We start from the raw sequence: 25400 nt of genomic DNA on the forward strand, positions 1-25400 counted from the left end.
CTGATATCACACTCATAGATAGCACAGAGGAAACAGAAGAACTGGTGGTAAAGTCATAAGTAGAAAGATCTTGAAGGACTAAAATGACTGACCTTTTGAAGGAGGAAAAAGCCCCCAAAACAGCCCATGCATTAGTCATAATGAAAATATTGTGCATAGCACAGCTTTCCAAGAGATCTGGCTCCGTGTCAGATCCACCAGGGAGTACAAGAACTGTTTGCTTGCCTTCACTCAAGTAACAGCACAAAGTGGAGATTGCATGAGATCCCAAAAGGGTCCCTGGAGGATCATCTGCTCCATCCCCCTGCCCAAAGGAGGATCAGCTCCACCAGTGCCATTTCTGACATTTGTGTACCCATTTCTGCACCAGGTCTGTGATGGAGGCACCACACCCTCACTGCAGCTCACCAACATCTTCCCATTCCATCAGCTCCATGCACCTCTTCAAAAAAAGAAACCAGAACCATGCCAGTCACTTTAGAAAGTGTTTATTCAAAAGCTTCATAGCACCATCTTGTTTTTAAAACAACCAAATAAAATGCAGCAATTAAAACGTTGGTTTTTCTGTTGAGCATGACACTAACTCCACCTGTGAACATATTTATGGTTGTTCTTGCTAAAATAACTGAAAAATAGCGCTCCTGTGCACACAGACATAGCACTGGCCCCTGGGGGGGTTATCCAGTCCCAGCTCAATAATGGAAGAATAAAACCAAGTGGAACTGGATACCTCAAGGAAACCATTCCCCTTCCCAATTCTGCTGGAAGAGAAAGTTTTCTAAAGGTCATTTTTAGCAGTTTCAATTCATACATCCCCTCCAAAACTTCAGCAAAACTAAAACTGTAAATATATAAAATATTTTTGGGGAGTTTTTATAGGACAAGCCAGACCATAATTGGTTAATTATCTCAATATGTTTGCTCTAACAATCACCTAACTATTAATTCTAAAGGGCCTTTAATGCCCATTTTTCCTAGGGAAAACATCAGTAAAGATAATTTTACTACATTACTACGCTGATTCGCATTAAAAATTTCAGGTAAAATCAAACTGCCATTGACAGCACTTATCATCTGCTTTCATTGTGAGGTTTTTTCCTTTTCCCTTGTGAGTTTTGGAGCAGCCTGTCTGAGAGCTGGGATCAGTGAAGCGCTATTTCCCAAGGATCCTTAACTTACATTTCAGGAATAGGGACCAGGCCGAGGGCTCGGTCTCGTTATCGTTTGGCTATGGCTTCCGACCACTGGAATTCTCTATTGCAGCTACTTCTGATGGCCATGGCGAGGCAAATGCTCCCTGCTTCACTTGGCCAAGGCCCCCATGGGGTCCCAGGCTGGCAGCACAATGGGCTCCTGCTGCATCACGGCCAGGATCTCCTCGGGCACGTGCTTCTTGTCCACCACCACCTCGTACACGTACTCGGAGAACCAGTCGTCGGTCATGATCAGGTAACCTGGGGGAAAAGAGCATCACAGCTCAGAGCCACTGCAGGAAAGCAGCCACAGACAAGCCTCACCTGTGAGTGATGCATTAAACAGGGCCTGGTCACCCTGGTTATCTCTCAAAACACAGCAAAAAATATCTCGAGGAAGTTAACATACAGGATGTACTTTGTGTGCACCTCAAGGTCAGGCAAGAAGCCCACCAGGAAAAACAAGAGCCAGAACATCCATAATTTATGTTTGCTCTGTTAAAATGGGCATTGAGAATACTCAAGGGAATTACAAAGCCTTTAAGACAGAATATTACATTTGAATCTATTGAAGCTTTAGAATTTTTCAGGTGAATATCAACCTGTTCTAAGAAAACTTTCTTGGTTTAGTTTTTGCAGTAAGAGGCAGCCACTGCTTTCCTGAAAGCCATTTAAATCACACTTAGGCTGAAGCAAATTGTCTCCCTTAATATGAAAATGACAGTGAACACCCTTCAACTGGGAGTGAGGGAAGTCACTTCAGAGGTTTTAGCAGAGAGCTGCCTCTGGAAACAAGGTATTCCAGGTGAAATGGGAATAAGAGTGGCTGTGAGAAAGGAAGCATTTAGGAGAGAGATGAGAAGGCTTTATGTAATAAAGTTCCTCGTGTTCTTATATTGTATCATCACACAATCAAATGAAACAAGAAAATGTCCAAAGAATATGGACAATAAATGCATCTATCGCCACCATCTTGTTTCTAAAGCAAGAGATCAGATAATCCCATAAATTAAAACCCCTATCAACTGTAACCCAAGCCAGAAGCCATTTTGGAAACACTGCCAAAGGGAGCTGCCTTGATTATCCTCTCTTCAGGATATGAGTTCTTGGGACACACAAAAACCTCTCACTCCCAAGAGCCAACAAGTAATTGCACCCTGAGAGGATTAATGAACTCTGCCTCTGACATCCTGTCCCTCGCGGCCGATTGGGATCGCGGTGTCTGAGCGGGAGGAAGCGCCGAGCACGACTGCAGAACATGCAAATAACTCAGCTCTGGGGAGGCCTGGGCACTGCAGACCCACACTCACACACCCTACACACACCTGGGAACCCCCTGAAAGTCCCCAAAGAGCCTTGGAGCTGGAACTCCTGCCCAGGGACAGCAAACAAACAGCATCTCTGTCCCAGGGCACTTTTGGGATGAGAGAAGCACACACAGACACGGGGTGTCTGTTCCTGCAGGGGAGCAACAGCCAAGACAAGGCATGAAAAACCCAAAGGGAGCTGGCTTCTAGCTGGAGATGCATCCTAAAAAAGCTCCTCTCATGCCAAAACAAGCAGATGGACCCCTCTCCACAGTGTGATTTAGTACTCTCCTCTTCCTTGCTTTTAAAAACAGATATCCGATGGGATAAGCTGGGTTCAAAGTTAGGCAATAACGTCCTGTGTGTCTCCAGAACAAAGGACTACTCAGAATAATTCAACTTGCCTGTGTGGCTGAAAAAGAGCCAGTAAAACAGAAAGGAAATATTTGATTGGGAAGTGACTTTTTTACCTCAGAAAACAAGCAATGTTTGTCAGCAGCTATGTTCATTCCTGGAGGAAAAACACACAGGGTTCCAGAAACACTTATACAACAGATATAAATGGAATTACTAAATATTTAGGAGAGGCAAAGCTGGGCTGGTTCACAGGGATTCCCTTTCTCCAGGATAAGCCACAAGATTTCAGTTCTGCCACTCTGGAGTGTGAGCATATAACTGACACCATCCCATAATTCCCAAACCTTTCCAGTCTTTTTCACCATTCCTGTCAGGGGAAACAGGTGGCACCTGGCACCCTGGACTGTACTTGGGAAAACAGGGAACCCCACATGAAAAAAGCCTGCTCTTTCCTCACAAAAAAATAATTTCTTTGCTCATTGTTCAATGACTCCAGTGCAGTCCCTGGTGTTCTTTTGCAGGCTGGACCCTTGGTCACCCTGTCCAAGAAATCCTGGGAGCTGGGGCTCACTCCCATCCCCACACCCAGCTGGGATGTGCCAAGTTCAGCATCATTCTTGGCTGACTCTTCACTGATGTGGACTCTGGTTTCTGGTGCTGGACTTACCCAAGCACAGCTTCCCAATTCCTTAACAAGGCAGATAAGATAAAAATCTTAACTCTTATCACAGTGAGATACAGACTCAGTGGCACTAAAAGACAGCTCAGGCAAACTCTGAGTCCTCACCCTCCTACACAGCTACTCCTGGACACTGCAGAGTGGAAAATCAGGGCAGCAAGGAGAAGAAACCCCATCAAGTTGAGTCACAGTCCCTGAAGGGATTTAAATGATGTGTAGATGTGACATTTGGGGACCATGGTTCAGTGGGGACTTGGCAGTGTTGGGTGAACAGTTGGACTCTTTTGCACCTTAAAAGGGCTTTTCCATCCTAAATGGTTCTGTGACTCTCAGTTGCCTCTCCCAGGGTTTGGGAAGCAGCCCTGGAGGACATGTCCCATTGCCTCTTGCTCCAGAGCAGCTCATTTGGTCATACCCAAGAAAATCATTCAGGGATTCAGTTCCCTGGAAAAAAAGCCAGTCTGAAATAGAGGCAAGCATCCTAATTCTGATGGGATTTTCTGTCAAGGCTCTTTTCCAGGGAACTCCCAGAGCAACACAAAGCACAGTCAGGGAGCAAGACTTTCCAGAGAGCAGGGTGTCCCCTGGTACATGAGGCACATAAGGGACAGTGACTCACCCTGCAAAGCCACACAGATGCCATAGGGACAAGATAGGGCAGGGTTATTCAAGTCACTCTGGGCTCCTATTTTATTTATTTTATTTCAAAGGAACAACCAGCTCCTCTTCACAGCTCTAAAGGTCACTCTGGAGAGGTGAGTGTGGGTTTGGATGCTGCAGCACAGCAGTGCCACAGCTCAGTCCCACCACCTGGAGCAGTGTCAGGGTTCAGCTGCTGCCCTGAGCCATTGATGTTACCCCTCAGCATTGATTTGGCTTCTTCACTTAATCCAACATTCCAAAGAACATTTCACTGCTGTCATATTGCTGAGCCTTGAAGGCTGGACATCAACAGTTTCATTGTTTTGTGAAGTCTGAAGATTTTTATTGAAATACTTTGCTGTGAATGGATACAGTTAACTCAGAACAGAAACTACTGCAAGATCAAGAGGGCACAACATAAATTAAGACACTTTCTAGAATAGTCTATGTTTTCCTATGAGTTGTTCATGTTATTGAAAAGCTTATAAATAAGACCACATCCTAAAACAGAGTTCTCCAAAAATAGTCTATTCCCAGAAGAAAGCCAAGACATCCTGGGAAAGTTCTGCCACACCAAGTCTTACAAGCACAACATTTGGGATTAATGTGCAGCAGAAAAATGTGGCCAGCAGTGACTTATTCCTGGGGACACAGAGTCTGGCCTGGCACACTCACCACTGAGGCTGTGCCATGGCTGAGCCCACATCTCCTCTCATTCAGGAGATAAAAATCATGGAGTTCCCCTCAACGTAGGAAGAGCTGCCTCACTGTCCTTGCCACATCCTTATTTCCAAACATTCAGCTTTCTGCTCTCATGACTATAAATTACCTTTATTGCCACGGTCTTCACCCCAGGAGTTTTCCACTCTCCATTTTTCAAATGCATCTTCTTGCCCATCCTGTGCCAAAACAAGGCCATGACAGTCAGTGGTGAAGGAGAGGCCACACCTGAGCAGGCAACCCCTTCCAAACCCAGCACCAGGAACACACAGAGCTCCACTCCTCAGAGTCCCAATGGTTTCTTGCTAATGCCATTTTATAAAATACTCATCTACCTACTTAGATAAAATGTGGTGAAGAAGAGTTTTCAATCAATATTTATTTCATCAGGCAGCTGAAATTTAACTAAATTCTAGTTTAGACCTTAACTGACTCACATAATTTCAGCTGCTGTCCCTGTCCCCCATCAGGGAATGAGGGAAATTAAACACAGGATGCACAACTTGCCTGAACTGGAAATCAGAGGGAAGGAACAAGGAACTGTCAGAATTCAGAAAAGCATTGGTAAGAGAAGTGCAAACCCTTGAAGAATCCAGCTGAAGGACACAGCTCCAAGTCTGGTGCTGTGCAATTAAAATATTTTACAGAGGTGTTTGTGCAATCTGATACATGGTGGAAACATTAAGAGCTCAGAATGCAGAAAACAGGAAAAAATTGAGCTGTAAAAAGTAACTTGGAACGTTCTTATGACTCAGCAGTTCCACCTCAAGTCTCAAAACTCCACAGCTCAGGCAAACTCATTCAGTGCTGTGCAAGCTGCTATTTCTCAAGCCAAGGTCAAGCTGGACAGGAAGAGATCACTTCAAAGAAACTTTAATAATGACAGCTTCTGGAAATAAATGGAAACATCAACCCTGCAGATAACCCCAAGTTGTAAGTTTTTGAATGCTTCTTTTTACTTCATTATGTGCTTTGTTATGGTGCCAGGAGCAGATCTAGCTGTGGATTCATCTCAGCCTGCTGTTTGCCACAGAGCTATGCTGGACACCATTTCCCCTCCCTAATTAGAGGTCGGAGATCACATGCCAGGGAGCTGCAGGAGATTAACCCTGCTGCAAATGCCTCCTGCCAGCATTTTAACAGGAGCTTCAGGCTCTAAACCAGACTGGACTAACCATGCAGTGGTTGTCCAATCCAAGTTTGTGGGCAAAAGGAAAAAAGTCCTTTGAGATGTCTAAAATTCTTCACTCCTTGTTAAATATTTATAGTTCTGAACACTCAGACACAAACAACACAAAGGGAATAAACAACCAGCCTTGTGCACCAGGGGGTTGTGGCACACTTTGAGTCAGCCCAGGACACAAAGAATCTCTCAGGATATTCCAACACATCCCTGCCAGCACCAGAACTCCAGGAGGGAGACTCTACCTTCTCAGTGACAGCTGTCAGGACCATGGCATGGGTCATCAGGGACTCCCCAAAGATCAATCGTTCTGCTTTGTTCATGTTCTTGATGGAGACACCAAACACCAGCTCATGATTAAATCTAGCAGAAAGACAAATAAGCCAGTCTGAAATAGAGGCAAGCTTCCTAACTCTGATGGGATTTTCTGTCAAGGCACTTTTCCAGGGAACTCCCAGAGCAAAACAAAGCACAGTCAGGGAGCAAGACTTTCCAGAGAGTAGGGTGTCCCCTGGTGAGAGAGATGAGAAAGGATGCAGGGGGAGTTCTGACAAAGTCAGGGGATCAGGAGACTGCCCTGTGCCAGGAATACACAAGTTCAACCAATTTTAATGTCAGAATAAATGCAAAACCTGATCCCTTTAGGAGTTTCGCTCACCATATATTAGACATTTAAATAAGTAAGAATATTTACAGCTACTCATAGTGCATCTTAATAGGATTCAGATTCAACTAACAAGTAAAAAAAATTCTTCTGCTGCTGAATTACTTAAATATACTCTTTTGGGGTTTATAATCCAATGTAGAAAGAACTAAAGCACTGTTCATGTCCTCACTGAGGATCCCAAATGACAGCCTGGTTTGATTCTCTACTCACATATTCAGGTCATTGATTCCCAGCTTGCCATAGAAGTGCTTTGCCACATCACAGCCAAACCACACAGCCTGCAGAGAGAAGGAAGGGTCATGTCTGGGCCAAATCCCAGGAGCTTTACATGGCACGGGCTGCACTGTGCCACCCACAAAGAGAAACCAAACCCACCTCGCCATCCTTAATAGATGCTGCAGCCAATTTCTTCAGGACCTCCACAGGCTGGTTGTTGTAGAGAGTTTTCCTCCCTCCAGCCATGTTGCCCAGGTACTCCACTGTGTAGAGCTTGTTGTAGGGGTTCTGGGGTCGAGGATCATTCACTAGACAAATCTGCCAAAAAACCAAGATGTCATAAAATAAGGTGCAACATAATTGAAATCCTTGAACCTAGAAGGATTTCAGGGAATGGCTTTTGTCCCAGCCAGCTGTCTGCCCCATTAGCAAACAAGCCACTTGGCTGAAATAAGAGGTTTCTTAAGGTTGTGCTTGTTGGGCTTTTTTTGCTTTGTTTCACAAGTTCACCTCGTAACTGTGGCAGAGCAGCTCTGTGTGTTATTCCTTCTCTAATGCCTGCCTTATGACCTATTACAACTGATTAGATCACTGCATATTTTATCATTACAAAACCCTTGTGGACTGCAACACAAGATCCCAGATAATTGAGGGGTAGAGCACAAACAGCACAACAGGGAGAATAAACACACTGACTTGGGCAAGCTGTGCCCATCCCAGGTGCTGCAGACACTGGCAACAGTGGAAAATAAATGGCTTAGCAGTAAAAAAACAAAGGCCTTGGGAAGTTTTCAGCATGCCCAACCTTGTCCTCCATGTTGAAGTAAGGCTTCACATGCTCGTTGTAGAACTGCACCGGGGTCATGGGGCCGTACTTGTGGTAATTCTTCTCCTTGTCGCGGAACTCCCAGCAGAAAGTCTCCGGAGGGCTGCCCAGGCAAGTGCTCACTATTCTGAATACCTGCCCAGAGAAGCAAACAGCTGTGAGCCTGCTGGGACATGCAGCTGTGCCTCTCCTAGCACAGCAATGCCACTGGAGCTTGGATTTCTCCATGTGAGAACCAGTGAGATCTTAATGGTCACCTTTGAACACGCACACATCAATATCTGGATTCAGCTCCTGAAATCTTGGTGGTTCAGCAGTTCAAAACCAATCTGAAAGGCCTCAGGAAAATCAACAGAGCTTCTTTCTCCACCCTCACACTCCATGTTCTCAGGTAAACCACCAGGCAAAACAGAAGCTTACTGATTCCAGGTTATCCTAGGAATGCAGCAGCCCAAAGCAAAAACAGGACACTTCCCAGCCTCGTTACAACATTTTATCAGTAATTCTGAAGCTCCTCCAACACTGACAGAGAAACGTAATCAAATTGATTCTCTAAAGGCTTGATCATTCAGCATCACCTGCTCCACCAGCTGGTTTGCCCCATGCAGAGACAAACCAGACCTTTTAATGTGGGCATTTTATCCCAGTGTTTCCCTGTACTAATTCATTTTTTATTGTAATGTTCATTTGGATTTCAAAGATGGGCCTTTGCTTATTTTCAAAACCCCAGAATAATCTCCTCATCTCTTTTAATACATTTAGCATCTGTTTAGGGCTGAGCTGGCAGGTTATGCAATTTAATTCCATCTCCCTGCCTGCTGCCTGTGACATCCTTTGCAGCTGGCAGCTATCTTTGGATTTTTAGCACAAAAAGTTGACCAGATTTCAAGTCATCAGCCTCCCTGAACATCAGAATATAAAGCTGCACTTCAGAACCACTACTGTACTTTCTCACAGGGCTTATCAGAAAATGTGCCAACACTGGCAGTGTAACCACATGAGTGTCTTTAAAGATACAGAGCAGGACCTGCCACAGGTACTCTGGGGACAGGGAATTTAATCACAGTTAAACAGGTTTGAATCTGTTTTATTTCAGCTGACACTGATCTTCAGCTCTGTCCATGTCCTGAGCACAAGCCTCTTCCTTGCAAGGAACCTTCAGGTTATTTTAAATAAGAGGAGAGGGAGTCAAATCTCAGCTGCACCTTTTGCACTGGGATCCAGCTCCTGTGGTCTGTGCCAGCCTGCCCAGCCTGGCAATCTTCACACTTACACAGCAGAATAGACACAACACCTTCCCAAAGCTGATTTAACTCTTTCTGGAGCTGATCCATAGGAACTGGCTGTATGTTAATGTGCTCTTTGTGCTGGCAGCAAAAGGAGTGCAGTGCTCCTGCTAAATGAAGGTGTTCTTGCTCCGAGCAAATTAAGAAAACAAGTGAAAAGATTAATTACAGGTTGAAACCAGGGTGTGGGCATAAGGCTTCTACTGCAGGAACTCGCACATTTCTCAATGAATATGGTAAAGAGCAAATATAAACCCCTGAACTACTATAAATATTTAATTTTGCACAGACTGCACAAAAGGCACCATTTGCTGTGGCTACACCCACATTACCTCAGATAACTGCAAGCACTGAGAGATGAGGCCATGAACACAAAATAAGCAAGAAAAATGCCTGAAAGGAGAGCAGCAACCAAGCCAGAGGAAGGAAAACGATGGAGACAGAAGTCTCCAGTGAACAGAGGCACTGGAGCCTGGAATGGCCTCCCTCAATTGTTTTGCCACCACACCCAACATAGGCCCTCTCTTCATATCTCACAAGCTTCCTCTGCCAATAAATAAAATAAGCATATTTAAACTAAAAGGTGACTTACATTGCCCTAGTGACAACTAGAAGCAAGATAAGGCAAAGATAGAGTGGCTTGTGCTAAACCCCAAAACAAATGAGGAGGGGAAAAGGAGGACACTCCTGATAAGGAAGAGTCTACAAAGAGAACAGCAAAGGAAGAAAAATTCTATTGCATGAACTGCACTGATTTCAGCTTCTGACCCACTGTGCACTGGTTTGATAAGAATGTTTATACAGTTCTGGAGTGAATATTTAATCCCATGTTCCATAACAATTGCCCCATTTCAGCTGAGTGCTGCTCCCAGCAGGAGCAAACCAAGATTTGCTATGCAAATAGAACCTCCCAGAACAAAACCAAATACAGAGGCAACACCACTCATACACATCCAAACACATGCAAACCACCTTTACTACTGCAGGAGAAAAGGCTGTGGTAACCTCAGAGAATGAAGCACAACCATTTACAGAACAGAAACTGCAATCAGTGAAGAACCTTTCATGCCAGTTCCAGCATCTCTTGTCAGAGGTCAAGAAGCTCTAAATCAATGAGGAAATATTTAGCAGTGAACTGCGTGTCCATGCCCTAAGAATGACCATCTCTAGGAAGCTTTTGATGTTTGCTGCAGAATCCCCAAGGGCTTTTGGACACACACTGTATGTAAATTGCATTAATTCACCTTTGAACCAAGTGCAGATTGGCAACATTCTGGGGTAGGCTCAAAGCACAGCATTCTTAAAGCATGAATTTCACAACAGTTTTGATGAAACCCAAGGAACACAAATCAGTTTTCTTCTGTAACCCTAACCTTAATTAGATTATAAAAAGCTACATAATTTTACGAGGTGCAAAGATGAATTTTCAAAACCTAAACCAACACATTACTGTGGAACTAAAACTCTACAGAGATAGTCCAAGGTATGTTCTGCCTAACAGTGATGTTGAGTGGATTGCAGAAAAAGCCAACACACATCACCAAAACATTTGATTTCTTGACTCATCTAAAGACATACATTAACCACTGGGTCACTTGGCAGTGTACGATTGAGAAACAAATTAAATACTTTTTTTAAAGTGCATGAACTCAGTCACACTAAAACAGCCCCAAGTTTAAGTTATTTTTGGCAGTTTAGGAATCAAGTATGAGCAGCACAGGATGAGAAAAGTTATGTGGGTTTGTGTGAGCAGGAGGAGGTTGAGGCACTGCAGACACACTGCTCACAGCCAAAGCCATGCTGCAATTCATTGCTCTGCTGCCCCCCAGGACCAGCCCTCAGCTGGGCTCAGCCCTGGGCAGGCACCTCCCTTTTGTGGTTCTTTTCTGCTCTCTTGTGGGGAATCCTTGCACAACACTCGTGCTACAAGATTTGCATTCAAAGGCATCAGAATGCAAATTTCAACCTTTCCTGTTATTTCTAAGAGCCAGACAGGGCAACCTTTTCATCTCTCAAGAGACAAAATGCTGCTTTTCCTACAGCAAGGGGCAAATGGCTGTAAAATATCATTCTGAAACCTATGGATTCAAAATCTTTGTCTGGAAGGATTAGAAAAACTCAGGATGAAGTAAGCAACAAGCCACTGCAAAAATTCACTTGAACAGCTCCAAAACCATTTTGTTAAGCAACAAGAGGCACTTGTTTTGGCTACACAACAAGAAAATAAGCAATCTCATCCATTCCAGCCTTGTGTTCCAAGATTCATGTCACACCACTTTATTTACCTCCTCTATCATCATGTCCATGGCAGCACAAAGTTCTCCTTTGCTTCCTCCACTTTCCACCATATTTCTTAGCCTCAAACAGTATTCTCTCATCTGTTTAAAGAGAAAGTCACTTTGTTAAAAGGGTGTGAAAAGTGTCACCTGATCATTTTCAGGACTTCCCATCTGCTTGTTTCCAGCACCTATTTTACTCTTCACAAAAAGTTTTCAGAATGAAAAGACCTTTCAGAGGTGTCATTAGAGATTAATTCATTACCAAATAAGATAATTGAATGCTGTTGAAGTAAAATACAACCAAAAAATTAACAAATAGTCACAATTCAATTACCATTTCCAACCACTGATGTGAGGCTTGCAGCCATTAAGCTCTCAAAGCTTGATTTCCCTCAGTCCCACAAGTGATGCCACAACATCCACACACACCAGCACGCCTGTGACTCACAGAACACACTTTCCTCACACTGTCACATTTATTTTGCAATTCTAATGCATAATTGATCTCCTGGCTGATGAAAAGAAAGGGGCATTTCCCCACTGCATGCACAGCTGCAGTCAGAGCAGCACCAGCTTCCCATTAGTGTCACCATCCATAAGGCCAGGAAGGGTGATGGGGCTCCCTCAGGAGCAGCTGCTTGGCCATGCTCAGGATTAGAACAACACTGACAACATTTAAAATGTCCAAGCTCATTCCACCATGTATTTTGCATTTTTTATGTGGATTTCAGCAGGCAGTTCTCCCTGAGCATGCAGCATATGAACTGGAAAAAATGTAGCAAACTGTAAAAAATGTTTTAATTGCCTTTTCCATCTAGCTACCTACACCAGCCTCTTCCCAGGCTAATTCATTTCTGCAGTTCAGGGAGGGAGTTAACACCTTCCTTCAGACAAAGCTGTGCACTTCTATACTGAAAGCTGATTTTTAACATGCAGTGTTTTTAAAATACATTTTTTTTCCTCCATCTTTTTCACCACATTTGGCAGTCATCTCTAGAAACCTTGGCACACAGGGAGCTGAGATACTGGAAGGGTGGGAAAGAGACACTTAGACACCATGTGCTGGCTTTGCAGAAACAGATTTTAGCAGCCACATGTCAGGAAATCTTTGGAAATCTGAGGATTAGGAATAACTGCTACTAAAACCACAAAAGGTACTTTCAAGGTACTGAAGCCTGACAATGGACTTCTTCCATGATCTCACCTTCCTGCTCCATGTTTCAAGATTAACATCAGACTTTGCTGAGACTTTAGGCTGCTTGTAAATAAATTTAAGTTGCTGAAAGTTGCTGAATGCACTTAACACTTTGGCCAGTAAGGATAAGGTGGTTAGGAACATTTGGAGCAGATTCATTCCCATCTCCTCCCCTAAATTTTATCATCTAAATCAATTTTACCTTATGATTCAAGATCTCATTCATCCTTCTGGTAGCCTCTGTGGTGTGAGACTCTGGGAAGTATTTCTTGGGGACAACACCATACTTCTCTAAAAGAAATAAAACTACAGGTTAACAATTGGCTTTTTCACACAATAGATGCTCCTACTGTTCATATCTATATGAAAGCTAAAGAGAGTCTGGGTTTGTGCAGAGATTATAACAGAAAGGCTCTTGTTTAAAGGTTACAAGTACCCAAAGTTTACTTTTTAATTTGTGACTGAATCTTGACCTCTGAGCTGCATTCCACAGGGATCCCAGTAAGTGGAATCCCTGAACTACTCACTATTATTTAACTCAACAGTTAAAAGTTCTGAATTAATTAGTGCTTTAAGAAGTCCTGTTGCCCAGAGGAAAAAAAAAACCAAAACAAAAAAAACAAACAAACAAAAAAAAAAACCCAAAAAACCCCTTGATTACTTTAAAAATTAATCTCCTGAAATACCTTCTAAAGAACTGGGCCTCCTGTGAATCACTCCATGTAAATTATCTAAGGTCAAAACTGACTTCCCAGTCTCCTTTCCTGCTCAACATTTATAAAACACCTGCAGCAGCTCATGGCTTCCTACATTAGAGCACCACTCACAGATCTCACCATGCAAGGCTCTGGATGTAACAGCAGCAGCCAAAATCTCTGCCCTGATTAAGTATTTATAGCAATGGGAAGAGGAAAAAAGGAACCTCCAGGCTTCAAAGAAACAAATTCCTTTTGTGATTCTAAATTTATATTATTGCCTGGTTGATTTACAAAGGTGTCACATTGTTTCACAACACAAATGAGAGCAAGTGCTGCTGTAATTAAGTATCTCCAGCAGCGTGGGTTCCTCCTGGAGCTCTGCAAGACCAGCAGTGCCACATTCCACATCAATTCCTTCTCACTGATCTTTACACCAACTTCAGGCTGCAATTCCAAGCAGTTTTGCTTTGTAAACACACCTGGGTCCAGCAGGGGCTTTTCCCTTACCATGTGCCCTAAAGACTGTACATGGCTATAAATAAATGAGGTCGAGTTGATGACTGCAGGAAAAGGGGATTGAACCCTGTTATTAACCTGAAAGTCAGGGCTATCTAATTATTTGTTCATCATCTGAGCTTTTATCATCAACAGAACTATGCAAAAGTGATGCCAGACAAGATTTAAGCCCAATATTTATAATCTAGCCCCCCAAAAAGCCTTTGATTAAAAAAAAACCCCACAGTGGTTAATAGCATCATGTGCCTTAGCCAATTCCCAGGTCTCAAGCTCAATTTTTTACTCTATTCCATCCCCCATTTCTCAAAGCAGGCTGCAGTTTCAGGAAGGGCTCCCTGTGAGCAGTTCTCTCACCAATAATGTTGACCAGCATATCCCACTGTCCACCATCATTGGTGGGGTTGGAGAGCAGGAACTGCACCAGTCTCCCTTCCACTGGCTCCTTCTTCTGAGCTGTCTCCACAAAGGCATTTAAAAAGTAGTAACAACGCTCAACCTGAAACACACAGATAAAACAACCCCAACCCTTGTAAGTCTGATATATTATGCATTAATTAATTGCTGACTATTCAGTTCTTTGCAAGCACAGAATACATGAAGCAACTTTCTGCTCATCCAATGAAATCCAGCATTCCAGGGGCTACCCTATAAAATTCTTTGTTAGAGCAAATATTGAGGAGTGACTTCACACAGAGCTTGAGGACAGGGGAACAGGAAATGGGGAGCAGAAGTTATGCAATGAAGCCTGACCCAAACCAGCACTAGATTTGCTTAATTTCCCTTAGGGGGAGGAGCAGGCACACAGCTCACGAGCACAACTGAAACCTCAGAGCTACAGTCATGTTTCCCCTGAACTACCAAATATACAGAACTCTTGACAAAAAAAGTCTTCTACTACTCCAAAACATCAACATCTTGACAACTTTCTTCTCAAGCTGAAAGTGCCACTGTGCTCGACCACCTGCATTTAAAACACATTTTTAAGGAACTTTTGAAGTTTCCTCTCATACATGCTAAAACAATGCAGCCTAAAAGAAGCTCTGTCCCAACACTAACACCTGATTGCATAAGCAATCCTACAACAACCTACACGACTGTACCTTATCCCAGAAAAAGAGATAGGACTGGCTGAACTCAAACTCTTCAATGTTGTATTTCTTCATGAAAGGAAGACGCATTGCGTTGAGGCAGGAAAAGATCCAGCATCTCCCTGAGAGATCAAAGGAACAGGAATTAAACTGGAACACCTGTGCTCAGGAGCTGCACGACAATTCCTTTCACCACGAGATTCATGACACAGTTCTGCCTCGAGCCTTTGGCAACACCAAAGAGCTCTGAAGGTGTTCTGAAATCTTTCATTGCAAGCACATCTCTCAGTTACACCATGCAGGAGGGAAAGGAGGTCTAACGTGTGTTATTAACTCAAGGAGAGTCTAACGTGTGTTATTAACTCAAGGGGATGCTGCAGGAATTCGACTTTTCCCCGAAGCCCGGACAAAGGGCTCCGGAGCACAATCAGCATTAGGAGTCAGCCCCAAACACCGCCCCCGGCCCCGAGCGCCCTCACCGGAGTTCTTCTGGTTGGTGACGGGCTTGCCCTCGTTGGGCACGGCGTGCTGGAACACCTGCACCGTGTCCTGCACCACCTGCCGCTGCAGGCACACCTCCAGCGGGTCGTTGCATGTGGCCACGTTCTGGGCCAGCAGGAACTGCGGCTCGGCCCGCAGCCGCCGAGTGAAGGCCACGGCCTTCTCCGTGCTCAGCCCTGCGGGACAGCGGGGCAGGGTCACGGCCAGGCCACCGGCACCGCACCCGGTAACACACACACAGCCTCCCACCGCTGATAACGGAGAGCCTCCGGTCCCGTAACAATGGGCACGTTATCCCTGCCCACAGCCGCGGTAAGGTCCCGGAATGCCTCGTTGCCCCCGGTAATTCCCCCCCCCCCCCGCCTGGCTTATTGCTGAGGTATCCATGAGTCTCCCACCCCTCGGTAATGGCCGGTAAGCCCCTCGCTTCCCCGGGAATTTCCGTTCCCCGACTCGCTGTTAAGGTACCGATGAGCCCCCCCGCCCCCATCCCCGCCATGGACAAATCCCCCCCTCCCCGGTATCCGCCCTCCATCGCTGAGGTGCCGCTGTGCCCCCTCCACCCCTCACGGACGGACCCCCGGCCCCCCCTCACCGCGGGCGTTCATGGCGGCACCGGCAGCACGGTCCCGAGGCGGAAGCGGCTCTTATAGCGCCGGCACCGGAAGCCGGAAGAGGGGCCCGGGGCCGCGGCCGGGGGCGAGGGGGGGAGCGGCGGCGGGAGGGCGGACGGCGAGAGGCGAGGGACACGATTAGGGCCGGTGGGGCGGTGCCCCACAGAGAAGCCTCACGCCGGCGCCTGATATCGGTGCATGGCGGCGATCCCTGAGAACGGACCCCTCACACGGACCCCTCTCGGCGGCCCCTCACAGGGACCCCTCGCACAGATCCTCACACTGGCCCCTCACCGGGAGCCCTCACACCGACCGCTTACATGGACCCCTCACACGGGCCCCTCACAGGCCCCCCTCACACCCACACAGCCCCGGCTCCAGACACTTCCACGCTTCCTGCAGTCCATGATCTCCCCGCCCCACAGAGGGTCAGTGCTGGGGGATGTTTGTGGCACAAGCTCGTGTCAGTGCCAGGGGCACAGACTGGGCACACTGTGTCAACAGAAAGGTTTGGGATAGCTCTCCACGGCTCGTGGTGTTGAGGCCAAGCGCCCAGAAACATGAGATGGCACTGCTGTGACACCTTGAGGGACCTCCCTGAGCACTGGTGAGTCAAGGACAGGCTCTGGATCACACTCCAGATCAAGCTGCTGAATTTTCCTCTTGAGGAACTGCCCGCTCCTCTGAGAAGAATGCTGGTGCTTCACTGCCTCAAATTGATTTACAGCAGTCAGTGTTTATTGACAGCATTAGTAATGGACAATTCCAAGGCATGATGAGGCCTCAACAGCTTTCCAGGACCTTGAGAAAAGTGCTTGAGTGGCACATTTGCTGGGGGAAGGGATGGATGGAGATGTTTTCCACCCATCATGCCGCTGGAGCAATCACACTGGAACTTCACCGTGTGTCATCGAGCACTTGGGGCTGCCCCAAGCCCTGGTGAGCCACAGAGATGGGACATGCAGCAACAGTGCTGAGTGCCAGGCAGCTTTTGCCCTGGCAAGAGAAGCTGAGATGCCCACAGGATCATTGGGAAGAGGCAGAGAGTTGGGTGGCCATCACCCCCATGCCCTGTGGAATGGCACTGAAGGACAGAGAGCAGCTGTCAGCACAACACCTCACTTTATTGTGCCCATCACAATGCACTAGAGATTGCTCTGCAGACTGATCCACATCCCACATGCCTGACTGCACATGCATTCCTTGTTGGAATAAGCTTGGAGGGCAAGAGCTGGCATCACCCCATGAATGGTGCTCCAAGGAAAGGTTCCCAGTGACCAGTTCTAACAGTTCTGACCTTCTAAGCAGCAGCTTAGAATCAACAGATGCAAAGAACCACTTATATTTTTAAAAAAACAGTTTCAGTGCTTTATCTCATCATCTCACACAATGGCTTTGGTTGACCACTAGAAATGATGTTTTCTGGGTGTTCTTTACCTGCAGCAAAATGAACAGAAGAAATGAAAAATCACCTCCTAGAAAAAAAAAAATAAAAAACACAAGTAAGTTGAATTCATCTGGGCTGTGTTCAGCTCCAGAAAGCTGCCAGCAGGCTGAGGATATGATATTAGGGATTTTTCCCTTCCAGTGGTTACACACAGAAAAGGGCAGGATTTTTGTGCGTCCTGTCATGTTCCCAGGGACCCCTCTCTGCTGGGACAGGGCTGATGTTCACCAGCCAGAGCAAGAGCAGGGTGGGTTTATTATACTTAATTTTAAAGAAGGAATTCATTTGGAATAGGTGTGAATAAGCAGTGAAATACTTACAGAGCTGTTTCTTTTGGTTTCTTGAAGCACTGAAAAGAAAAGAAAAAAAGCAGCCCTGTTATCATTCACGTTTCCTGGCCGTGGGGATATTGTTACAAATGTTGCAAGTACATAATGCCTTCCACATGAAATGTCTAATGCTTGGTTTATCTACTGGTAATTCTAAAGCAGGAGGTAGTTTGTAGCAGTTTTCTAACTGTGAAAAGCAACATTATGAAATAGACTAGAAAAGGTAGAAAAAACCACAGGGCACTGCAGCAAACAATACTATTTTTTTTTCCTATGAAATTAGAGCTTTCCATACCTTAAGAAATTTATCTATTCGAGCCACAATTCCAAAAAGTATTGTGATTGTAACCACCACGACAGCAGCAATAACAGCCTCCTTGGGAAAAACAGGTTTTTTATCTGTCAGGAAAGAAGTAGTTGGATATGTGAGAAATTTGTGCAGTCACATAACCCAGAACACTTCACACGACTGCGGAAAGACATTTCCCACAGCTGTCACTGCTGAATTAACTGTTGCTCTCCCTGCTGTCCAGAGACTGACTCTGTGTTAGTCCCCTGGAGAGGAGGGTGCTGAGCCTGTGTTTTAGTGAACTGAAGAAGGACTGAAACATCAGCTCCTGAAGAAGATCCCCCAGGCAGTGTTATGCTCAGAAACAAGGCAGCCCAGAGGTACCACTGACACAGGTAACATTGCTTCCCTCCCTGTGCCAGGAGGACAGAAATGAAAGGGACAGAGGTGATTTAGTGTCACCAGGCTGAGCCCTGAGCACCCAGCCCCTGGAGTCACCTCTGGAGCACAACTTCTCTTGCCTTCAGCAGCTCTTTGGGCATGACAGAACCCTGTGGCCACAGTAAGATGCTTCACACAAGACCTGAGGTGCTTTTAACCCACACTTGAGTGTGCCCTGTCAGCGTGGGAAGAGCAGCAGTGGGATGAGCCTGCCCCAGGTCACATTTGCCAAATGCTTTTGAACAACAACAGGTAGAGCAGGAGAGGCCCTTCCTGTGCTGTGGTCCCAGGCACAGGTGCAGGGAGAGCTCCTTGCACTGTTGCTGTGCCCTCAGAAATCCACACAGGGAATTTTCACACTCCACTTACACTGCGTAATATAAATGGATTGTTGATATTATAAAAGAGAACAGGGAGTCATTTGTAAAGCTTATTAATCAGCAGCAGCCTTGCTACCTTCAACGATGAGGTGGAAATCCCTTGTCCCATTTCCCAGGCGTGATTCCACCAGGCAGGTGTAGGTGCCATTGTCAGATTTCTGCACTTTGCTGATGGAGAGCTGAAAGACCTCGCTGGTCTGGTACTGCTTGTGCCGACTTTGCTGCAGGGTCAGGCTCTGGCTGTCCTTTAACCAGGTGCTTTGGCCTTGAGGGTTGGATTTGGAGTTGCAGGTCAGGGTAACATCTTTCTCTTCTTCCACGTGCAGGGTCTCCTCTCCACTCAGATGGGGAGGGACTGTTCACAGGAATGCATTTCAACAGGTCATTAGTAATGCTGCTCATAGAACCACAGAACCATTTAGGCTGGAAAAGCCTCTTCAAATTGAGTTCAACCATTAACCCAGCACTGCCAGGGCCACCACAAAACCATGTCCCCTTGTGCCACATCTACACATCTTTTAAATCCCTGCAGGGATGGTGTCTGCACTGCTGCTCTGGGCAGCCTGTGCCAGGAATTGATGACCCTTTCAGTAAAAGAATTTTCCTTAGTACCCAATCTAAGCCTCCTCTGGCACAATTTGAGGCTATTTCCTCTTATCACTTTTTACCTGGGAGAAGAGGCTGACCCCACCTTGCTCCAACTTCATAGAATGCCCACATTTACCACAAAATAAGTTCCCTTCTCACATCCCTCGCGCTCCTTGTTCAGTGGTCTAACAGATCACAGTAGTACAGCCTTTCCTGATCCCTGGGAATGAGGAGGGCAGTCATTGGCAGAGACTTTCACTCCAGTGTTTCCTCTGCCCTGACTTGTATCCTTGGGAAATAACCTAGGTGGAGGCAGGGAAATATCCAGAGTATCTTTCTTAAGGTACCCACCCACTCCTATAAAAGAGCCCTTAGATCAGCCATAAGCACCAGTGCAGGAAGGGAGTGCCTTATCACGTGAGTTATCTCCTCCTAAACGCATTTTTTCTCGGTGAAGACAGCGTACAAGGGTGCAAAACACCGCCCAGACAGAGCTGCTGTGCCCAGGACTCCATCCCACCCCAGCCCTTCCACACAGGAATCCACCACAGCAACTCACACTGCACATCCAGGGTCACAGACACCTGCACAGCCCTGTCCCGTGCCAGCCTGCACGTGAAGGTGACCCCGTTGTCAGACTCGTTGACTGGGGAGATGCAGATGTTGCTGATGTTCACTTTATTCCCATCCTTCAGATCCACTTGCCCATCCCCGCGGTACCAGAGCAGCTCCTCGGCCTGGCTGCTGTTGTGCACGAGGCAGGAGAGGGAGATGGCAGGGCTGAGCCCTGTGGACAGGGTGAAGTCAGCAGCCTGGTTATTTACAGACAGCTCCACACCTGCAGAAGAAGGAGGACAAGGACATTTAAGCATCCTGAGCCACACTCTTCCCACAAAAACTGCCATGCTCGCTTCTCCATGCCTCCACCTTGAAGGAGGGATGAGACTTTCAGGTTTCAATCTGTTTTCAGGTGGAATGTTAGTTTTTGAGACAAGAAGCTGTCTTCATCTCAAATCTCCCTCCAGTTATTTCAAATAAAAATCAGCCTTTTGCAGCTGGCTGCCAGAACAAGGCCTGACCTGTGACAACAAAATGTCTGAAGCCAGGACTTGTGACACCCAGCAAAAGGTCATTCCCATCCCATCACCCTCCTGCTGCCAATCACTGCTGCAGCCCCACTGTGCTCACTGTTTGATACTCTGTTTTTCAGTTGGAGCAGGATGCCCTTGGGAGTATAAATGAGTTCATCAGCCCCTCAGCTGTATCCTGGCTATTGCAGAGCTGCAATTTGTCAAAGGTACAAACCTCAGGACATCCTAAATGAACAACCAGTATGGGAAATAAATTATTGTAATGGGATGGAACTCGCTACTGCAACCTGGGCCATAGAATAATAAATTAAAAATATAGCTCAGATTATAAAGGTATTAAGGTCCTGTGAATATAAAGAAGCCTGAAGGTCCCTGTCTGAAGGTGTTCCCAGGTGGCCAAACCTATCCCACTTATCACTGCTTAGAGCAGGTTTGGAAACTGTGGCTTCATCATCCTGCTGCAATAATGCTGGAAAACACTGACATTTCTCCATTCCCTGCTCTGCTACTCTCAAATCAGAGGTCAGTTTTCAGCCAGTCCTCTGGGGATGATCTCCAGAACATAAAAATGCTGCTGTGGCACATCACCCAGCCCTGGGCAGTTTCAATAATTGGTGTGATGGGGCCTGGACAAAGGCAGGATGGATTTTCCATTGCTTACCTGTGGCCACATATGCCAGGAAGGAAACAGCCAGGACGGGCACTCCATGGGGGATGGTCAGGCTGTGTCTCTGCACCATCTCTGAGCAGAGCTGGCTCTGTTGGAGAGAGAATCACAGCACTGCTGCCTCTGCCCAGGGCTCGCAGGGGTTAATCCCTGCAGCCATCAGAACCCCGGGGAGAGCCCCACAGCAGGCACAGGGTCACCAGGGAATGAACTGAGTCCATTGTTGCAGGGCATTTTCCACTCCAGAGCAGATTCAAGGGGTTTTATGTCTCTAATCTCCATTACATGAGTTTGCTGTCCCTGATCACCTGTCGGGCAGGGGAACCCGTCTCTGGATCAGGTAGCACTGGACTTACCTTGGGAAGAGTCTCTGGAGAGGCTGCTTCTGCTGGGAAATGCACAGTTCTTTCCCCTCCTTATTTATAAGGTCTGAATTTTAATATTTTATGATCGTTCAGTAAGAAGTGAGTCTATAAAATGGGTTCAAGGCCTCGTTCAACTCCTGGATTTCTGAGCTCCCACAAGACTGAAGTATTTGCTGGGCTCTGCTGGCTGTTTTATGAGACTTTCTGAGGCAATGAGTAACTAATGAGAGAGTTCCTGCATCAGCCATAAAGACTTTCAGCCAAAAATAATACCTTTTTTCCCCCAGCTTTCCATGTGTTCACAGCACTGTTTCAAGCCACAGGGATTTTATTCTAGATTATTCTAGAGCAGGAGTAGACTCCGATTTGTCCCCTTCTGCCCAAAGCCCCATTGCCATGCCCTCCTTTGAGTAGAAAATGAGAAAATTCACTGATTCAGACTTTGAACTGCATGCTGGCAGAGGAGAGAGCAGACACTGTCCTGCTCACCAGTGTGTACCCCCAGGCTGCTCTTGTGCTTGGCTCAGCCCTGGGCACCCCCTAGCACAGAGCAAGGGGGTCTGTTCCTGCTGTCCCCTCTGCTGGGACAGCTGTGCCTGGGCTGTGTGGCCAGGGCACAACTGAAGCCCTTGGCTATGTGGAAATCTGTCTGGGGTTGCTGTTTGTACCCCAGCATGGTGACATGGTCACAAAGCACAGGGTCCTCACAGCCCCCAAACGCGTTGTCACTGCTGCCAGTGTCCTTGCAGGCACATCACTCATCAGGAATGGGCTCAGCAGAGCCATAAAATGCATTTCACAAGCAGGAGGAGCCTGGGATGTGTCCTTGCTGTTTTCTTGGCCTGTGGACGCCGTGTCTCAGGTCAGTGACACAGAAATGGGCAGGGAAGGCTCCTGCTCAGGGGCTGCTGCCTGCACACACAGCACAGGAGCACACAGCACTGCTTATTTGTGGGGCTGCTGCAAACAAGGGTCACCTTTGAGTGTTTCTTAACAGAATTCTTTCTGTGTTTATGGGTTTACCCTTAAAACCAACAGGAAATCATTCTTGGTCTAAAAAGTGTATGTGTACAAAAATCCCTTGAAGAGAGAGTTCTCAGTCCCCTTTCTAAAAAACTGTCCTGTCCTTGTAGAATTCAACTAAATGTTGGCTTATGACTCAGTACAAATTTTAATCCAAATGCTCTTCCTAGGAGTAAAGTAATCCCTGTGGTTTGGAATTAAACTGAGTTGAAACAGAGAGGGATTCAAAGGAATGGACTGGGAAATGGCTCATGTGCTCCCACCACAAGGTGAGCCAAAGGCAGGAAAGTGCAGTCTGTGCTCCCTCTGGTCACTGCACTGATTGAGACTCTGGAGAAGAAGGAGGTGGTTTGGAGTAAGTGAGGATGTATAGAAGGAAAGAGTGGAATTTGGGAATTTTACTGTAGAAATTGCAGTAGGGGAGAAGATTGGCAGACCACAGCTGTTCTGGGGGGCTTTGTTATGATGTGAGACCCAGCACCAGCTGGGACCTGGGTCAGATTCTGTCCCAGCAGGTCCATGACAGGCACTGAGGTGAGCTGAGGTTCATCTGGAGCAATGGCACTGTCCTCATTTGCAATGGGCTCAGGATCTGCTGATGGAAGAGGGACTAGAAAATCAAGGTGTTGCCTGGCCAGAGGCACTGGAAGGCAGCTGTTTAGACCAGGTAAGAATTACTTTCGCAATGGTTTTTTACACTTTTCTTTTCATACAGGGTGTAATTAATCTTGTGGGTGTCTAATTACTGAGCTCTAGAGTTTTGTGGGTTGCATTCTCCACCTTTCCATTACGTTTTTTGGAGGGACACAAACCTCATGTTCCAGAATGCAAAGCAGCCACTAATGACTCAGACTGGGAGGAACCTCTTCAAGGAGGCAAGAACTCCATAAATCTCCACAGCAAAGGGTCCAACCCTCACATTTGGGGTACTTGGATCTGCACAGCCAAGGCTGGATTAGACAGACCATGGGCTGGAGTCAGTAATCCACCACACCGGTTCCTGCTCATCATCCTTATGGCAACCAACAAACCCAGAATAAGACTGTTGTTAAATATGACTCTGAACAGCCTCAAAGGAATTAATTAATAAGCACCAGTCTATTCCTGGGTGTAATCCAAGCCTTAGAAACCTGAGCAGAGAAGATTTAGAACATGATAGAGATTGAGCAGAAGTGTTTTTTTTTTTTTTTTTCCATCAGGTCTCTTAACCTCCAGCTCCAAACTTCCCAGCAGTTCTATGGGTTCTGTGTGGATCTCCTCAGTGCCTGCAGGAGCAAGAAGCACAATTCCTAATCCTCCACACTCTCACTGGCAGGTGAGATCTTGATTTATCCTCAGCAGTTGTGGGGGTTGATGGCTGCTCCTGGAGTCAGGGGCATGGCAGGATCTGCACAGACGTGTGGAAACCCAGGGTTGTATCTATGGTTTTGTCAAGCAAACAAAGGCTGGAACGTGGCTGTAATGCTGCTCCAGAAAACATTTCTGCAATAGTGCCTGAGGCTCTGCTCTAAGGCTGCTCCTGTCTTCCTACTCTTTGTGGTTCTCCACTTCTAATCCCATCTTAATATGTGGTGATACATATTTTGCAACATTTCAATTGTTGGAGGATGACTGTAACACCAAATCCAGGGCCTCTCCTTGCCAGATAACTGGGCTGGAAACTGAGGCTGTCCGGGAATGCTGCTTGAACTTACTCAGCACTCCTGTTCCCTCCCACAAACCTATATTTCCAATGTTTTTTAAAAACATTATGGAGGTGTGATGTGCCCTGATTTCTCCCAGCCTAGATCCAGCGTATTTCTCACTGGTGAGATGGAGAGATCTCAAGTATATTTTCATAAATTTGATAGTAAATCTATTTCCTGATGATCTTTATATAAAAGTTCACTTGCCATGCCACTGAACACAGAGGAATTATGAGTGAACTTTTTGGGAAGGAACAGGAATAACTAAAGAAATACTAAATCAGTGAATATTTTGAAATTTTAAAATAAATTCAAATAGAAAATAAGCATTAATGAAGAAACAGATCCTGGGATCCAGAAAGTGGAAGAGAAGCCCTCAGGAAGGTGAGGCTCCAGCACAAGTGTTGGACGTGGATGCCACCTGCTGGGTACCCACCCATGGAAGGGAAGCAAAATCACCTGGTAGCACTGGAAACCAGCTGAGATCCCTGGGATCACCTTGGCAGGAGCTCAAAGGCAGGAAATCCTGTAGAAAGCTGAAGCCACACTCATGACTGGGGAGGCTGCTAAACCTGGTGCTGGCTTCATGCTGATGGCAAGTACAGGACATTCCTGAGCAGAATTCCCAGAGCTGCTTCTCTTTCAACACCCTGTTCTGCTGTGGCTGCTCTACAGCCTGGACATCGGATATTTTTGTGTACCTAGGAACTTTCATCACCAGTGGGATTTCTTGGAAGTGCTCTCTGCTGGAAAACCAAGTGGTGATTTGATTTTGTGAAGTGCTGCCAAACAATATTAGCAGCTTTAACTTCCCTGCTGTGGGGTCATCCCTCGCTCCCTCTGTGAGGAATCTGCCAGGACTGAGCTGCTCCATCTTTGCAGTTCATGGGGGACAATCTGCTGCTGATCTTCAGGAGAAAATCACATTCCTGCTCCATGGCTGGAAGCACTATGGAGTGTGGTGAGGCAAAAGCCCCAGCTCCTGAGTAACCACCTTTTGAGTGCCACAGCACTGGCACAAGGCAGAGATGAGGAGGAGGAGGGAGAGGAAGAGGAAAGGGAGGAGGAAGAGAAGGAGGAGGCAGATCCTGGATATTTGCTCGCTCAGGGATGTGGAAGTCTTGGGCT

The 25400-nt window shown here is 46.3% G+C and overlaps 2 protein-coding genes across 2 annotated transcripts; both read right to left on the reverse strand.

Annotated features, from left to right (window-relative positions):
• Window positions 1–472: 472 nt before the first annotated feature.
• BLMH (bleomycin hydrolase) lies at window positions 473–16028 on the reverse strand. Its single transcript, XM_058037791.1, has 12 exons — window positions 15949–16028; window positions 15332–15529; window positions 14865–14974; window positions 14119–14260; window positions 12753–12841; window positions 11362–11454; window positions 7770–7925; window positions 7124–7282; window positions 6959–7026; window positions 6327–6444; window positions 5008–5077; window positions 473–1454 (listed from the first exon to the last, which is right to left on the reverse strand). The coding sequence occupies exons 1-12, from the start codon at window positions 15959–15961 to the stop codon at window positions 1303–1305; spliced, it is 1368 nt and encodes a 455-aa protein (XP_057893774.1). The 5' UTR covers window positions 15962–16028; the 3' UTR covers window positions 473–1302.
• Window positions 16029–17730: 1702 nt separating this feature from the next.
• On the reverse strand, window positions 17731–21272 carry TMIGD1 (transmembrane and immunoglobulin domain containing 1). The gene is made up of 5 exons (XM_058037571.1): window positions 21194–21272; window positions 20001–20279; window positions 18930–19208; window positions 18039–18142; window positions 17731–17763 (listed from the first exon to the last, which is right to left on the reverse strand). Exons 1-5 carry the CDS (start codon window positions 21270–21272, stop codon window positions 17731–17733), a joined length of 774 nt encoding a protein of 257 aa, XP_057893554.1.
• Window positions 21273–25400: the final 4128 nt, after the last annotated feature.

The sequence above is a fragment of the Melospiza georgiana genome, chromosome 19 (assembly GCF_028018845.1).
Source record: "Melospiza georgiana isolate bMelGeo1 chromosome 19, bMelGeo1.pri, whole genome shotgun sequence".
NCBI lineage: Eukaryota > Metazoa > Chordata > Aves > Passeriformes > Passerellidae > Melospiza > Melospiza georgiana.